Raw genomic sequence first — 18,526 nt, 5'->3', positions numbered from 1 at the left:
ACTCCAAAAAGTCCATTAGAAGTTCCACCACACAAGGCTTGATTCTCACAGATTTCTAGCAGCTGACATGTATGTTCTATCTGAACTCTATGTAAAATAAATATGGGAAGGCAATGTTATCGGAGCATTTGTTGGTTTCTGAAAGAGGACTTATAAAGAACTTGACATTTTCTGGGCTAGACTGATAACATCTGATAACTGCCAAGTGGTTCTTGGTACAATATAGATTAGTAAAACAAGATCAATGCTGCACCCATCATGCTGACCATGCTGAGAAGAAATTTGTGAGAAAAGTAACCATTCAAAGGTCATTCTGAGCAGTCTTTAAAAGGCAATAATTAAATAGTACAAATTGATGAGTTTTTCGATATATATTTAACTAAAAACCTCTTAGCATGAATCTTACTGTAATAAACTTGATCTAATCCATTATATGTCTTTTTTTTTTTAAGTGTCACGCTTTTAAGATTTAACAAGTACAGTACAGTATTAAACTAATGACAGTGTGAATACAGGCACTGCTGACATTTTGCTTCACCTTTCATCTTGTTTGTGGCAATGCACTGACACACTTGCCACACACAAATACTTCAAAGACCGAGGCCCCAGTTCTACCTGCCTGAGGCAACAAAAACGCAGCGAGTCACGCCAGATGGTTACTTTATCTCTGCTCGGAACACAATTTCACAGCTCATTTTCATCCAAATCGATAAAAATGATGTGATCTGCAGCCTGATAGCAGCCTTAGCAGTGAATCTCAAATGACATGCTGAGACACCCTGGAATGTCTGTAGAGAATTCCAGGTCTAACATCGCATTTTATGGCAAACATACATTAATATTGTAATATAAATCTATAGATGATGCTATGAATTCATTGTTAATTTCTATATCACATTTTTACTCCCTCATTTTCCATTTAAAATAGAAAAAAAAAGAAAATCTTAAGTTTTCTTTTAAAAATTATTGCCCAAGTCCCCCAAGCTGTCAACGTGACATGACAACGACCTTAATTAACAGAAAAGAGTATTTCAAAATATCAACTCCCTTTAGCCACATTTAGTACTTAGTTCTATGTACTTTAAGCAACTGTGTGGCACGGGAAGCTGTAAAAACTCTACAGAGAAAGGTCTCATTCAGCTCAAAACCAGAAACCTCTTGCTGTAAGGCAGAGTGTGAACCACTGCATCACTGTGCTCGACTTGGCTGATGCTTGGTGCCAAAGGCTTAGGAGGCACGTGCAACTTTAAATTTAGATACCACAAAAGGTCTGCAAAAATCTACAAAAAAAGAACTAATCATGTGATCACTCACCATAAAGAGGACAAGCTGAAGAACAACAAAGAGACTCTTCTCCAGCTCTGTAGATGTGGCTCATGGACAGTCCAAAAAGTTAGCATCGCTCAGTGCAGCCCTCCAGGAACAGTGTGTGGGACCTTCCATCTGTCTTTGGCTGTCGTCCTGCTTGGCACCTACTCATCAGTCTTCCAGGGCTGAACTGGTAATGTTTGGTTGAATGACTCTAAGATTTTTCACAGTGTTACTGGAAGTCAAAGTAATGTTATCCACAGCAAGTTAGAATGTTAAACACCATGTTCAAAGATTTTTAGGGCAGAATGAAAGAGTATCATTTTTGGTTCAATTTAAAAGTAGGAAATTAGAGCTCATTCTGGCCTTTATGTCTCTGAGACATGCCTGTAGTTTAACTAGTTCTCTGGCTTTGTGGGTAAATAAACTTGGGTATCATTTGCGTAGCACTGAAAATGTATGAAGTATTTTTTAAAAACATTTTACTTGGTAAATTGTAAATGAAGTGGTTCTTATATAGAGTTTTTTCCATTCTACTTGAGCTACTTGTCAAAGCAGTTATTGCAACCTTTGACCCACCTGGGGTGGCTGTAGCTCAGGAGGAAGAGTGGTTCGGCACTAATTGGAAGGATAGTGGTTTGATCCCTGGCAGTTACAGTCTGCCTTGGACTGGATACTGAACCCCGTTACTCTCTGTGTATTAAACAGGGTGAAAATGGACTAGATCTGCCTAACGTTCAACAATACTTCTTAGCCAGCAGGCTTCAGTTCATCTCAGGATGGTTAAAACATACACGCTCAGATGAGCCTTGGTCAGATGTAGAACAGGCACTATGCAATAATCTAGAGATTTCAGACCTACCATTTATCAGCTTAAACATCAAACGACATGAATGCTTTAAAAGCACTAACATCAGCTCTCCTCTGACAGCATGGTGGGAGTTTCTAAAAATTACGGAGTCTTCATTAATCCCATGCAAACGTACACCGCATTCCAAATTATTATGCAAATGATATTTTTCTCGGTTTTTCCTAAATAGACGATTCAAATGACATTCGGCATAATTTTCGAGTCATCTACCAATAGAGTACAATTCAAATGTTACTGAACAAAACTCCCAATGAAAACAGTATGTTTTTCAAAAATAAAAAACTTAAAATGCACTGTTCCAAATTATTACGCACACACAGTTTCAAAAGATTTTATAGGTTGTAGAGAATTGAAAATGGTCATTTGTTGAATTTGCAGCATTAGTAGATCAATTTCACTGAAATCAAAAGCTATTTCAATCCAAGTTATATATTAACATAGGACCCCTTATTTGATAGCAGTTTTACAATTCTTGCATCCATGGAACTTGTAAGTTTTTGGAAGGTTTCTACTTAAATGTCTTTGCAGGATGTCAGAATACCCTCCCAGAGCTGCTGTTTGGATGTGAACTCCAATGATGTAGAGGTATTCCTTGTAGCATGAGATGGTGCATTGTCTTGCATGAAGATAGTTGTGTTGCAGAAGGCACAGTTCTTCTCTTTCTACCAATGAAAGAACGTGGTCAGTCAGAAACTCCACATACTCCACTATTCTCACCAGCAGGAAATAGATTTTTCCCACAATTACATCTTTCAGATGGTACTTTCCACACCTTCAGGAACCCTAAAGGGGACGACCAGCTCTCTCCCCGTGACTCAAAACCTGACTCCACTGCATCCATCTGGACCATTCAGGGTTGCACTGCACTCATCAGTTAACAAGACTGTTTGAAAATTAGTCTTCATGTAGTTCTGGGCCCACTGCAGCTGTTTCTGCTTGTTAGGGGTGGCCGAATAGAGGGTTTATGCACAACTGCAAGTCCCTGGAGGATATACACCTTGATGTTCGCAGGGCTCCAGAGGCACCAGCAGCTTCAAATATCTGTTTGCTGCTTTGTTATAGCCTTTTAGCAGCTCCTCTCTTAATCTGATGTATTTGTCTGGCAGAAACCTTCATCATTGTGCCTTTATCTGCACGAACACGTGTGTGCTCAGCCACAAATCTCTTAACATTATGGTGATCACGCTTAAATTTTCGTGAAATACCTGAGGTTTTCATTGCATGTCCAAGGCATTCAACTATTTCACGCTTTTCAGCAGCAGAGAGATCATTTTTCTTTCCTATATTGCTTGAAAATGGTGGTCAGCTTAATAATGTGAAACATTCTTCTTTAGTAGTTTTTCCTTTAATTGGGCTCACCTGGCAAACTAGTGATCATAGGTGTCCGAGATTGATTTCAGTGATACAAAGAGTCATGAGACACAATTCCATCCATGGTTTTGAATGAAAAACAACTTATTTAATCTTTATGACACTTAAACACAATTTGCATAATAATTTGGAATGTGGTGTACACCTATCTGGAATAACCCTGACATATTACAAAACAATAACATGATTAATTTTCCAGATTGGAAAATTGTAAAGGAATGAAATACTTGGAACATATATTAGAAGGAACAGACTTTATTCCGACAGAGTAGTTATACAATATATGATCAACAAGAAAAGATTTCTAGAATATCAACAAATTAAATCCATAGTAAAAGAGAAATTTAAACCCGTGAGGGGCGTGGGGTTCTGGGATGCTTCAGCTGGTAGGGAGGTGTTACATGCTTGCAGAAGTTCACTCTGCAGGTGGGGGTGAGACATAGGAGAGGTGGAGAATAAACTGGTGTCTGGGCTGGGCGCTCAGGTATGTACCGGCTCACTCCCAGTGGCTGCTTGGCGGTGCCGGGTACCCTTGGCTCGGTTGGGCCTCCTCCGGGGGGGTGGGGGGTCCTCAGGCCTCTGGCCTCTGGGCCTGCGGCTCGGTTCACTCTGGCACAGCTGGCTGCCGGCAGAGCCCGCGGGCACGCCACTGCAGCCCCCTCTGGCTTCTGCTCCGTGGCTGCTGGGTGACCCCTCGTCTGGGGCTCTCCTCAGCTCTTCCCAGGAGGATGGCATGGATGCCCCTCCGGTGGTCCTCCTTGGGCTCTCGTACTCTGGGGCCTGGATCTCCTCCATGCCTGCTTCATTCCCTGGGGGACGGGGCTGTGGCTCCCTGCACCCTCTAGCAGATCGTTACATGAAGAAACCTTTTAAACATACAAGTGCATTCATCCACACAGGTGTGCACACAGGACAGACGCAAAAAACAAAAAACTAAAACAGAGTGTGAATGTTAGATAGGAAACACTTAAACACAACACAAAAGCTCCTGTGAAAGAAGCATATATTGTAAATGCTAGTGGTCCCAGTGTAAAACTCTGTGACATGTGTGATTTCATGTGTGATAAAGACTCCCCATTGTCTTCATCACCAACTGTGTCCCAATCTCTGTACTGAAATGTTGTGGTCAGCAGTGGAATGCTGCGATCTGATATCATCGTGGTTGTGTTGTTCCCACATCATCATAATAAATGTTGTTCCAGGTTCAACATTGCAAGTGACCAATCACATTGTTAAGACGTCATACTTTTGCGACTTCGGGAAAAAAAACTTGCCTCTGTCTGCCGATCCAGCAGTTTGAGTTCTTTGCATTTCAGGATACTGTTCTTTGATAAACGGTAAGCATTATACATATTGTCCTTGCAACACTGGAATTTCATAAATGAATGAATCACTTGGCTTGCAAAAGTATGACATCACAACATTCTGATTGGTCACGTGCAATGTTGAACCTGGAACAACATTTATTATGATGATGTGGGAACAACACCGACACGACGATATCAGATCATCCGCACTAAAGTCGACCAAGACAAGCACAAAGATGAGTCTAAGAAGATCATTCATAACCTTCACCAGTGCTGTTTCTGCACTTTTTTTACTACCATTCTCTATAAAGCTGCATAACAAGTCTTTATTTTGAGATCCCAAACATATTTTGTTTTATATCTTCATGCACAGTGTACATACTATTTATTAATGAAGTTTGTACTCCTTTCTTACACACATATTACGTGACTGTTTTTAACTAACTTCATTTTTACTTTTCTTTGGTTTTTATTACTAATGTAAATTCATACATTTCTGTATTATGGGTTTAGGGCAGGGTGGTACGTACAGGGATACGTAGAGAGTTGGTGTGACAGAGGAGGATGCTAGGGATAGGGGACATGGAGGTAGGTAACGCACCACTGCAACCCCTAAAGAGAGCAGCTGAAATAAGGAGCTAAGTTATGGTTACTTACTTACTGCCACCTTTAAAGCCTGTGTTACATAGTCTTTTATTATATTTAAAATTGAAGGATTAGTTAATAGAGATCCTTCTTTGAGCAGTCTGGTAGGAACGGGTTCTAAAAACATTTCGAGGGTTTAAAGGGAGAAAATTTAGACGTTAATTCATAAAGATTGATAGGAGAGAAACAGTTGATGTACATAGTGACACTTTTGTGGGAATGCTGTGAATATTTTTTCTCTAATGTTTGAAATGTTATTTCTGAAGAAATTCACGCAGTCATTAGTGTTTAAATCTAAAGCTCAACAGGGCTTTGACTCTGTCAGCCTGGCTGCAGTCCTGAAAAGAAAGCTGGGGTCACTCCTACTTTCTTTGCTTACGTGCGTTTGCGTACATACGATTTTCTGGAGGAGGACAGACATTTTTTTAGAACTCTTAAAGATGTCGAAGAAGCAAATTCCTTTAAGAAATTACTTTGGTGTTCCTCCACCTCCAAAGAAATGTCAGAAGGAGACCGAACAGCAAAAGAAGCGCGCATTCTTGGAAAAGTGGTTGCAGGAGGTGAGCTGGCTTCAAACAAATGATGAACGCACAGAGATGTGGTGCAGAATATGCCGTGAAAATCCCACTCTAGCGGACAAAAACACTGCCCTTATATGTACGCGAACGCGCATTGCAATTTTTTATCTGGTGCGCGTCTTTTATTTTGACAGCGAATGCGCACCTAAGTGCACATAAGTGGTCCGCACCACTTATGTGCACCCCTGCAGAAGAAGGTGTGCTTTGATAAGGCACATGTAGACCACAACAGGAAGTGATATGATACAGCAGTGAGAGCCAATACCAAGTGTGGTTATATTCCAGTGTTACAGTCTGAGTTTTTCTTTTCGTCCTTGTGCATGAAGTGCAATAGCAAGTTCAGCCACAGCATCACTTTTTTGTACAAGTTGTTCTTTCTCTTCCCAGACCGTGAGCACTATACTGATCTACACTGTGTTTCGAGGCATCCTGTTGTCTTCTTACTTCTGTCTCCAAATAAACACAGTCATCCATTAAACTGAAATGACCTATGACCGGCCTCAAAATGCTCCACATGGTAATTGACCATTACCTACAGTCATTAATTCTCCAGAAAGTCATTCTCACATGTAAACAAACTGTCATGCATGGATGGATATGTGCGGTGATTAGATCATGAGGCAAATATCCCCAGATGGAGATCCCTAATGCAGTGAGCAAATGGCTCGACAAGGTGTCTAATTCCTGTGTTTATTTTTAGTTAGACTCAAAAACATTTTTTAAACCACGGGGGCTTTGTCCTTGTTGTCCCAATATACACTGTTCTGTGTTGTTTTTTCTATGTTTGTTTTGTGCAACTCCTAATTTTCCCAAATAGCTAAGAGAGTTGAAGAGTGAAAAGTTAGCACAGGGATAAATCAACCTGAGAAATAACAGAATTATCCTTTAATATGTTGAAGCATGGAAATGTTTTATTTATTTTTTACTTTGCTGATTATAAAAAAGTAACATTTTGAATTTTCTAAGCAAAATCGAAACATCTTGAGATCTTTATCATTATGTTTAGATCATCTTTTTACTTGATATTGAACAATATGAACATTGTGCTCTACTGGACAAGACTTTTCTTAACAGCTTGTTCAGTTCAGGGTTTCAGGAGAATGAAGCATATCCCTGCTGCCACAGGGCGAGATGCAGGGGACACACTGGACCACTGGCCGCCCACCAGTCCATCACAGGGCTAACGCAGACAGACAAGTATTCATGCTCACTGTCACACCTGGCCAATTTAGCGTTGTGCATTACCCGAACATGGATGTCTTTGCACTGTAGGACGAAGTCTACAAGAATTCATGCAATAAGAGGGAAAACATTTGAGCCCAGAACCTTCTTGTTATTAGGCGACTGTAATGACTACTTAACTACTGCACTGCTGTACACAAACAAAAGGTACACACTTTTAATTAATAGAAACGGAAACAAGGGCTATAACATGTATAGTCATGCAAGGTTTGACCCCAAAAAACGCAATAACACTGTATATTTAACCACCCTGTATCCAATGATTGTACTGCTCATGTGTCACTTACTCTTAATTACAGTATAATTATGAGTTAATGCCATCATTCAAGCAAGGCGCATTCTCATGAGGAAACAGTCTGTCTGTGATTTTTAGCAGCCACATCTCAGTGAAGTAAGCTCACATGAGGTGAAACACACTAGCATGTGTGAGGACACCTCTGTTGATGTTTACCCACCAGTGTAAGTCTTTAGGGCAGGAATCCACTAGGTGGAGCACAGCTCTAAGGCTTTGCTAATGTTCACCCGAGAGCATATTAATCCCCAGTCCAGAGGACTGGGAAGCTGCAGCGGTCGATGGAGATAAGGACAGTCTGGGAGAGAGCCACAGATGCTCCCTAATGCTGACTGAGGACTGCCTCGGGCATTAACAGTGTTATCTGCTCCACTTACTGATTAAAAGAGAGTCTTGAGGAGTGCAGAGTTAGATCTTTAAAGGTTGCATCTTCCCAGTATATTTATTTGTGGTGCTAAACCAAAGTTGTGTAATCCCGGAGCTAGACACCCAAAGGCATAAAAGGTAGCAAACACACAGAGCTTCAGGACACAGTTGGCCAAACAACAAGTGAGATTAGCCAGTTTCCTCCTGAAGCGTTTGGAAAATACACTCAGTCAGATTTCCAGTTTTCAAACATGTAGCGTAATTTATGTTTTGATATATTTGTATTATTTGTGCCTGAAAGATGGGGGTGAAAACAGTCTGATCATTTAATTATGGCAAACTGATCCTAATATAGACTAGGAGCTGTGTATTTTAATTATACTTTATTTGGCCAGTAAACATTCACCGTCAAACATCAGACTCTGCTCTCCAGTACATTAATTTAGCATTTAGTTGATAACCATGTTGATATTGAATACAAAAGATAATGAAGCATTGATAAGAAGCTAATTTGAAAAGGCTTTTATCAAAGCAGACATTTTGGCTTTCAGTAGTAAAAGCTGGTGTATTTCTGCTGTAATTAACACGTCATCTGTTCTGTTCGAGTGTAACAGTAATTATTTTCATTATTTACATATTTTTTTCTACTCTTATAAAATGTCTGCTGTCATGTTTTAGGAACTATGACCTGTTTGGGGTAAAAAATAAATAAATAAATAAATAAATAAAGTGCTATTTCTTTTGAAACATTCAATTCAATTGCATCAGATGAAGAGCTGTTTTTTGGTGTTGGTCTTTCTGTTGGAGGAGCCAGGGTGAGGGTTGAGTTTTCAAGAAAGTGTCTTGGACTCTGGGAGATGACAGCGAATCATTTCCATACAGTTACATGTTACATTGTGACTTGTGGTCTAAACCAGCAATTCACGACAAGGAACCAAGTTTTGTTTTCTTTCCCAACAAGCCCATCACGCTTTTATCTAAGGTTAGATAAAAGCATTGTTTCTGAGATGTTTCACTTGTTGAACTACTACACTGATGCCAGGTCCACATGCTCTGTGGCATTTTAGTTTCACAAACAATATTTTCCTAATTAATAGCTCTGAAATCCTGAAGCACCACTATACAAGCATCCTTTGAGTGTTATGTATCACCTGGAGTGGTAACTGAGCTGCTCAGGGGGGGGTCCCACACACCAGGAACACACTACTCTGACTTCACAGAGACACTCTTTTTGTCAGGCTTCCAGCTTTAGATATTGCTCATAGCCAATTCCCTCGCTCTTGTCTCTGTGGGATTTCTCCCTTTTTCTTCACCCAAAAAAGAAACTGCCATACAATAGCTAAAAAATACAGATAGTGCAGTCTGCCTTTGGGTAATCCTCTGCAGTATCTAAAATAAATACCTTAAAAAGCTCTGTTTCACTCAAGTTTATTATTTAGAGCTTGTAGAAATCAGTCTTGGTACTTTTAACTCTTATAATTCATATGTTCACTTTCATATTTGATGTTGTAGCTGCTGAGACTTTCTAAGCTTATCCTTCAGCAGCTGTTTACAGGTCTCCATTATACAATGTTGGAGATGCTCATATATTACCAATAGTGAATAAAATTCAAATACAAAAAAATAAATTATACTAAGTCCATCCATCTTTTTCTGCTTCTTCAGTTGAGGCTCTTGGGGGGTGCTGGAGTCTATCTCCGTTGGCATGGGGTGGGAGGCAGAATACACCCTGGACAGGTCGCTAGTCTGTCTATAGAACCATTAACGTTCACACCTATGAGCAATTTAGACTCACTAATTAACCCAACCCCACTCGCCAAGAGGAGAGCATGCAAACTTAGTAAGACCTTCATGTTGTGATTCAACAGTGCTAACCACGGTACTAATATCAATCAATATGATTTAGAATAATAAGCTGGAAATGTAATTACATTATAGAAATTGCATTAAAGCAGAAATAAAAACATGTAACCCCATCTTCACTGCAATCAGTCGGAGTGCTCACAGGGTTAACCCTGGTGTCAGGATGGAAATGGGACAAAATGAGTCAGCCTTTTCTATTGAGCTTGAAATGTCAAACAACATCAAGCGAAAGCGACGGCTGCAGGATTTACTTGCTAGCTACAACTTTTATTTGATATAAGCTCTTAATATTTGGCCTAGCCATTATTGATAAAGGCAAACGAGACTTTCTGTGCTAGATAGAATCTGAATGTTTTCTATTCCAGAGATGTTTTAGTGTGGTGGTTTAGACAGTTCTGAACTTTCTTCGTTGCATGTGATATATGATGGATTGTATCAGGATTTCAAGCCATACTCAAGAAAGAGTGTCATCCAAAGTTTTGTTCAGTCAGTCCTAGAAGTCATAAGGAAAAGAGCTTTATCCTGTGGCAGATCCTGTGCTAAAGCTGAGGCAAATAGCCATCAATCAGTGCCTAGTGAGAGCCACGCGTGAAGGTAATCTGCCTTCACAACATAACCTTCTCATCTTTCTGCTCATCACTCCTTCTCAGACCTCAGCTGGCCTCACAATAGCTGCAATTACACAGGCAGCGGTCCCCTGGGTACCGACAGGCTCGCGGGGGCTGTTATGGCCGAGCAGGGACGCCGTGGGCCACCTTTGTTGGTGTCAGACCGTAGAGATAATGATAATGCCAGCGTTGACTGTTTATCACTCTGTAGAGAGAGCTGCGTGTTCTTCTTGAGGAATTATCACAGCATTCGAGCACAGCGGGTGAACGGGGAGGAAACCTCGTATCGGATAAGGAATCCTATTATGCCAGCAAATGACTTCTTTAATGAACTCCGAGGAGAGCAGGTCAGAGTTGAGGTGCTGCCCTGAGATAATGGCACAAATGTGGCTTTTCCCCCTCATGCTTCCTCAGTCATGCCTGTAAAGATGTTTCCTCTCATGCAGGGGGAACAAGGCATCAAACTCGTATTTTGATCATATCGTGCAAATTTCAGACTCCCTCTAAAGTCACCCGCAGCACTTCTCACTGGCTGTCTCAGACCTGCATTTGCTGAGAAAATGTACACCACGTGGTAAACCGTTAAATTTCCATGAGGATAAACAAGATAATAGGATCTGTTCTGCCAAATGAGTGAGCAGAATAGTATGACAGCTAGGAGAGGGTTTTTGCCAGAGGTTTTTTTGTTGTTGTTTTGCTTTTTTTAAGGAAATAAAAACTACTGTATTTTTCCAATACCCAGCTCTTGCTGGAGTGGCAGCGCAACAGATTCGACAAACTGTGACTTTGCCTTTCTTCATTGCCTTTCTCAGCTTTCTTCTGTGTAATGTTGACAGAATTTCAATAATGATATTTCTTGGGGAGGAGCTTAAAGCACTCATCAAGCAGCAGCCTAACAAGCTTTTCACTGGCCGGGGAGGTGCTGAATAAAGCGTCTTACTCCTGTTATGTTTCGTTTTTCTGTAGGCATCATGTGGTTGCCACTTTGAACTAATGCTTTAGAGTTTTGTTGCCATGATGTTCTATCCAGCAGGGATTGCAGTTTGAAATAAAAATACTTTTATTCATGTGGAAAGAGAACCTGGAGGACAAACCCCCAATCTTTCTAATATTGTCAGATTCAATTAGAAATCAGCTTTGCAGAACTGAGCTGCATTGCTATGCACGTTGGTAAAAGACAAAAAGTGATTTTTACTTTCAGTTTGGATGATTCTTCAAAACATGATTTCCAATCTTTAAGCAATTCAAGAAATCCTACTTAGTATTCAGTCCAACAATGTTTCGCTAATGCCTGTTAGCTGCAACAGTGGCAAAAACAGCAGCACGTACCAACAGAAAAGTTCAAGCTATCCTCAACAATTCACCTCAGCATCACTTTACTTGGTCAGAAATGAGCTCCACTGGCTCATTGTCTCATATCAAACTTCAATTTTCACAAATAGATGTGGACACTCTGCATATTGCCACCGCAGCCACATTAAACAGTGAACAGTGAACAGTGGACAGCCTACACATGGATGGCAGCCACAGCTGTTTGTCCTATAGTGACCACTGTAGGATTATGAACTTAAATTGAGAGGTGTATGAAAATGAGATTTTACATACTGCATATTAAAAGTGGGGGGGATGCTATTTTATGGTTTATGCAGTACATCTGCGTCCAGAAGTGGGTAGATGTGCTGCATAGAGTCACTCTTTAAGCTGGGATGAAAAGCCTGTCAGTAAAAGGGGAAAACACCTCACACTTGTCTTTTCTTGGAGGTAGTCATGATATTGTTTTTGGTTGTGGACACAAAATAAAAAAGAAACTACTTTGTAGTGTGTCATTTCAAAAACCCTCAGACCAAATTAGTCATAGAATGATTTTGAAATCATGAATTTGGTGGACAACTACCAGAATTTCCTTTTAAAGGTGTGACATTAGCCACTGTGCGTTTTACTCTGTGGTTTCCATGAATTTCAAGTGTATTGTGGCAGTCTTTATGTACATTACACAGTGAATAGGATACCCATATTGCTTGTTGTTCATGGCCTGCCGGAGGTACACCTGGTGTTGTAGCGTTGGGTTTGTTGTTTCCGAGACAGCTAAAGCCTGTGAACTAAAGAAGCTCAGCTGGAGTGAAGGGCTTGTCCTTCCCCAGGTGCCAAATGGAATCTGCAGTTATTACCATAATGCTTTCCTCCAGCTCATTTTACTCCAGCTTTCTGCTGGGTTCAGGAGTTAACCAGTTAAGCTAATGCAGCAGAATCTACTTTCTATCCTTCACTACTGGAACATATTCACTGATAGAAGATGTCAGGCTGTGAGATTAGCATCACATATCCAAAAACATGAGTTATACAGAAGTCTGTATTTTTACATACTATGTATGAATAATTACGAACGCTGGTGTGGGATTTCTATTGTCTACGCCTTGTGAGAGGTGAATGGTCACTGTGACATCTCACTTTGTCTGCTTACACACTTCAGGCTCTAGAAACCACATGATAGATGAGCTCCCATCTGACTGCATCACACCTCTCAATAATGTGCTGCTCCCATACCCCCACCCACCACCCCCCTCACTGCTCCTTAATAAGCTGAGAGGAACGTGTGTGGCTCAGTCCATGACCTGACCTCTGGTGGCCTTGAATAAAACAGGGACATTTACTGCAGTGTTGTTAGTGCCTGAATTCAAACACGCATTTCAGATAGCACATTGCAGTGTGACTGTAGACTTTTGAAAACTAACACATCAGGTTCAGCGTTTTGAAAAGCTATTTTATATCTGTCACTATGGTGATGGAAGATAGTATCTTAATATTCCAATTGGCTGGTACTGCCACAAAGATGAAGCTGCAAGGGGCTTTAAAAATGAACTTTTAAAGGAGTCGATCATGTGTGATCATGATTTAACCAGATTCATGCAAGCCCATAGGGGCTCTTGTTTGGATTTTGTGTGGGCAGGTCTAATAAGGGCAAGTGTGGTGTGCCCACAGATTGGCACTGAGGCTCAAAATGGCAAAACTGCTGTGGACCCCTTATAAGGTTGCCTTCATTGGCACCACATGTTTTTTCTGTGAGTAATCCTACCAACAAAATTCCCACTTCACGACCCAAATGGGCAAAACTGCTATAGGCCCCACATGAGGTAGCCTGCATTATCCCCACATGGGTTTTCTGTGAGGTTCTGTGAAGCACAATAGTGTAGGGCCCACAGGATTCCCCCATTAGGCCCCATAAAGGCAAAACTGCATTGGCTCATGAGCCTCACATGGACCCAAAATCGGTGCCACATTCTGTTGGCAAGCCAGTTATGGATTTGCCCATAGGAGCTGTGCTCCACACAGCCTCACACCTGCCCACTGTGGGCTCACATGGACATGCTTGCTGGTTAACAATATGCAGTAACACAAAACATTCAACAGTAAGGTAGCAAAGTTAACAAAATGCTTTTAGTTTACCTTTGCAAAGTGAACAAGTCAGTGAATGTTAGGCAGTGGGCCAAATTACTGGGAGCCAATATGAAGGGGATTTCATTTTTTAAAAAGCTTTCAGTGCATATTATTTTATTAATTAACATGTAAAATTATGTTTACAGTAGTGCACTGAAAACAGTCAAAATTCAGGAGGGTGATGACACCATAGGCATCTGTGTAAAAGTTACATTTGTCCAAAGCCTGGATGTCATGAAGTTCTTATTTAATCATTTGTAAATCTCTCAGTTTTATTAAAGAGAGGAAGAAATTCACTGGGAGCCCCTTTAACATTTCTGTCAAGCTTAGCTGGCCGGTTTGTTCACTTGGTGCTTCTATTCTAGTATAATGCTGTATAATTACCAAAGACTTCATATAAGTCATTAGTGTTATTAGTGTAGGCCTTTAACAACTGGCTCATCCACATAACACACAGAATAGGATTGCATTTTGAGTTTGCAGCATCATACTTCAGTGTACTGTTCATTACTGTAAACTTTTCTCTGACTCGCAGCCTTTTACAAAATGCTGTCTGTTCTCACTTCAAAGCTGTTTGCCCGGCTGAATAATTGCCGTATCGTTCCGTGTGGCTCCCCACCCAGCCCACTCTGTGGCTCTGTGAGCCGATGGAGCTGAAAGCTGTAGCAGTGATTGTCTTAAACCTGGCTGACAGGATGCTACTGACAGCTGAATCATCATGGCAGAGAGCAACACCGCCCATCCAACAGGGATATCTGTATTAAACAGAGTGATCATGGGACTTGTTTACACTGGTTACGATAAAACTGATTCACTTATCATCTCTTTGATTATTATGAAAGTATGTTTTTCTTTTTCCAAGTAAAACTTGTGGAGTAAAAATGGTGATATGTGAACACCATGATCCGTTGCAGGTTGTAGATTTGTACTTGGAAGAACACGTTATGATAAGCTAGTGACGGTGTTCCTGTATTCGTCATTAATTCATTCATGCACGTGAATCGTCTGTTCTCTTTTTTTGGCATCATTTTAATAATTTGTACATAAGACGTTTTTGATGTTGGAGCGTGTTTTGTTTGGTTGGGGATTTTTGTTCTTGGAAGGCTTCTGAGAACTCTTGAAATTGACCCTCACCTCTCATCTTGAGAAAGATTCACATCAAGGGTCCATTACTTTCTGTAAATCCTGTGTTTGGAGTTGTCTTGGCAACCAGCTCAGGCTTTATGTGTACAAAACGTGATTGAGGTTGGCCCTCATGGGTACTTGCCTCGCCCCTCTGCGCACCATGTGCTGCTGCTGATTAGCCTCTCCCTGAGCAGGCTGGGCTGGTGCAGGCTGTGCAGCATCTGATAAAGCCTAATTGATACGGTCGCCGAGGGAGGCCTTTGTGTGCTTTGTTGGCCCAGCGAGGCGCAGCAGAGTCAGACCTTGTCAGTGTGGCTGCTTAGACAATAGGAGCAGCTGTAACTCAACTCTGAGGAGCAGCAATGATGGAAACTGAGACCATCTCTGCTATTGATTAACTTGAAAAGATTGAGCATGGTGGGACGGAGTAGGTTGAATCCACCATAAGATTGCCAAGGTGAACCTTTTGCTCAGGAACCCCAGACAGATCCACGGTGTCTGGTCTTTGACATCTCTATCACACCAAAAGGAGCTTATAACTGGACATATAGCACAGGACTGCAGGCGACCGCTCAGCGTTAACAAAGGCAGCAGCAGCAGAGGGATGCAGGTTCAACCCCCTCCATGTGGCCCAGAGACACACAGGCAGACGCTGAGATGGGATTGTACCATGTGGGGTGTCAGTGTTTTTGACATGCAGTCTGAACTGTGCATGATTTGTTTTGTTCCTCTAAATGTAAGCCATTCTTTTTAAGCAAGTTCTTTTTTTCCATGCAGAATGACATTTTTAGTCTAAGCCTTTTTAACTGGCTGACAAAATGTTGAAGTTCAAAGCTTTTTGTTTGGACTACTGGCAGTTCCTGTGTCTACAGCCTCTGCACGGTTTCTATAAAAGGTAAGATGCTCGCTGTGTTCATTAAGAGACTTCAGAATCTCACATTTTGCATGACTAGGGAAAAAGCCAGCTTACTAAAAGAAAGAATGTTTTGTCACATCACATCAGTTCCTCTTGCGGAAATGCAATCATATATGTAGTCTTTTAGTTCCCATTTTAATTCCCACATGAACACAAAGTGTCATGTTTGACCCAGTCGTGGCTGACAGACAGCGGACACTTTTCACCCTCTCTGCTTTTTTTATGTCGAGAGAGGATGAAACGGGGACAAAGGACCCACGTGTCAGCGAGGTCAGCTGCTCTGAATGGAAGAGCTATTGTTGTGGTTTGCCTCGGACAAGCTCCAGCGCAGTATTCAGTCTATTGTATGTGTGGTCCCATCGGCTCAGGCAGCATGAGGAGGCACGTGCTCTGTGGTCCTTTGTCCAGCCCCAGTATTGCATCCAGATGGGGGTCTTTTGTTGTTGTTTGTTGTTGTTTATATTTTTTCTGAGTTTGTACAACAATATCCATGTTTACCTTCATGTACTTTATATAAACACATTTTAAAGAGTTTGTACAAAAACACTTATTAATTCCTGCTGGTTAAAGTAGAATTTTAGAGAATTCACACATCAGCAGCTGTACAGTCAATCTGGGAAGCTGTAGTACTCCGCTGGAAATCCATATCACACCCTGGAGGCTACAGTGTGGAAAACAACTTTATAGAGCTATTGAATTAAAAGAATATAATCAGATTATTTTGATCACTATTTTTTGCTTTAGTTTAATGTCTACATTATGAAGAAAAAACTATTTCTTTATGCCAATTATTTGTTTCCATGATAACTTTAAGTCCTGTTGGACCTCTCTCTCTATACTTGCTATAACCTACTTGCTACAAATAAATATATACCGTAAAACATCTGCGTGTAGAGAGAGAGAGTTGTTTTTTTTTTATTAGCAACATCATCATTGAAACACACTTCTTATAACTGCTTCTGACAGTTTCAAGTATAGACATAAAACCTGCCGTGTGCTTGTCAGCTCCAATACAATACAAAGTCAAGCTCTTCGGAAAAGTTTGTTGTTGGTGGTGTTTTGTTTATCCATGTTCCAGGGCCCTATGTCGCAGTTTACACACATTAGCTAAATAGCTAAACCCCTAACCCTGTCCTGTAGCTAGAGCTGGGCGATTTTTTCATATCACGATATGTTTTTTTCATTTCAGGCGATAACGATATCTATCACGATATAAGCCAAATAACTATATTTGTAAGATTTAAATGTGCCGTTGCTCACAAGTAAAATGTGAAATAATCAGCAGCTTGTTTTTATTTAAATATTTATTTCTCATAATAAGTTCAACAGGGTAGATGTACTTAAGGAACATGAGACTTTTTCAGATAAATAAAGGCAAATATTGCAAACTACACAAAAGGCAGCCGCTAAAGCGTTTAAGTTTCAAAATAGAACAAACAAAACAGACTAAATTGTCAATTCCACTTAGAAACAAAGTATTAATTCTAAAAATAAATCTTAGTTTGTTTTACAGAAGAACAGACAAAACTGACTAACTTTTGTCAATATCAAATAAACTGAGAACTAAAAGGAAATTCTCAATCTCTCCTTGTTGTATAGCTGAGCTTTTCAAACAGTTTTAACAGTTACTTTAGTCTGACAAAAGCCGAATGACTAATTAGCGCTTCCAGTCAGAGACTGAGGCTACGTCCACACGTACACGGGTATTTTTGAAAACGGAGATTTTCCGTTTTCGTTTTAAAAAATAATCCCGTCCACACATAAAGGCAGAAATGAAGGAAAACGCTGCTATGAACATGCCAAAGCAGCAGGTGGCGCTAGATTCCTAACCGTGCAGAAATGTTGGCCAATCAGAAGTCTAGAAGCCTCGGTGGGAAAAAGTAAACAAAGCTGGGGCATAGAAGCAGAACCGAGTCGTATGTGTGGAGGGACAGTAACTGTGTGTATATGTAAGCATTTAAACACTGCAGAGAGTAGAATTAACAGTATTGTAGAAATTCATTTCACCGAAACAATAACGTGGCGCACAGTGTGACGCATGCACCAGTTCATTGTATTTCCAGACTTGCTTTCGGCACAATTTACAGTGCACGCTACTCTGTTTTTTGTCAGACTTGAAATAGCCGAAATACCTTCACACTACGGAACTTCTATGGCTCTTCCGTTCGACAATCTCTCCGGCATTGGAACCATCATCTGTTTTCTCTTCGGTCACGCTCGGTTGATTTTTCTAGTCGGCACACTCATTTCCTCCATTACGCGCTGGCTCCATTACCCGCTGGCTGCTTCCCAAACAAACACACGTGCGGCTTGGCACTTGTGCTGTACGTAACAAGTCACGCGACGTGACGCTGCGGCTGTGATTGGTTCGGCTCTGCGCTACTGAATTTGGATCGGCTGACCTTTTTTTTTTTTTTTTTTTTTTTTTAAAGAGGACAAGAGCGGCGAGGTCTATCGCGATAGCTTAATTTCTCTATCGAGTAAAAGTTATATCGCGATACATATCGTTATCGTTCTATCGCCCAGCTCTACCTGTAGCTGTTTGTGTTTTTCAACTTTCGTTTGGGAACCTGAACACGTAATGTGTTTCCATTATGTT

The 18,526-nt window shown here is 40.8% G+C and overlaps 1 protein-coding gene across 3 annotated transcripts in view; it reads left to right on the top strand.

The window, feature by feature from the left end:
• iqsec1b (IQ motif and Sec7 domain ArfGEF 1b) overlaps positions 1–18,526 on the top strand; it is a 243,029-nt gene that overhangs the window by 159,495 nt on the left and 65,008 nt on the right. Inside the window, exon 1 of one of the 3 annotated variants that reach the window (XM_080302154.1) lies at positions 15,263–15,906. The exons of the other annotated variants lie outside the window; for them this stretch is intronic. Coding sequence (XP_080158280.1) covers positions 15,830–15,906 — 77 coding nt within the window. The 5' untranslated portion in view covers positions 15,263–15,829. Of the gene's footprint in view, positions 1–15,262; positions 15,907–18,526 lie in introns of those variants that run through there. 3 annotated transcript variants of the gene reach the window in all.

This window comes from Astatotilapia calliptera, chromosome 5, assembly GCF_964374335.1.
Source record: "Astatotilapia calliptera chromosome 5, fAstCal68.1, whole genome shotgun sequence".
Taxonomy (NCBI): domain Eukaryota; kingdom Metazoa; phylum Chordata; class Actinopteri; order Cichliformes; family Cichlidae; genus Astatotilapia; species Astatotilapia calliptera.
The sequence above is the reverse complement of the archived record's forward strand: the minus strand, read 5'-3'. Positions and strand labels throughout refer to the sequence as shown.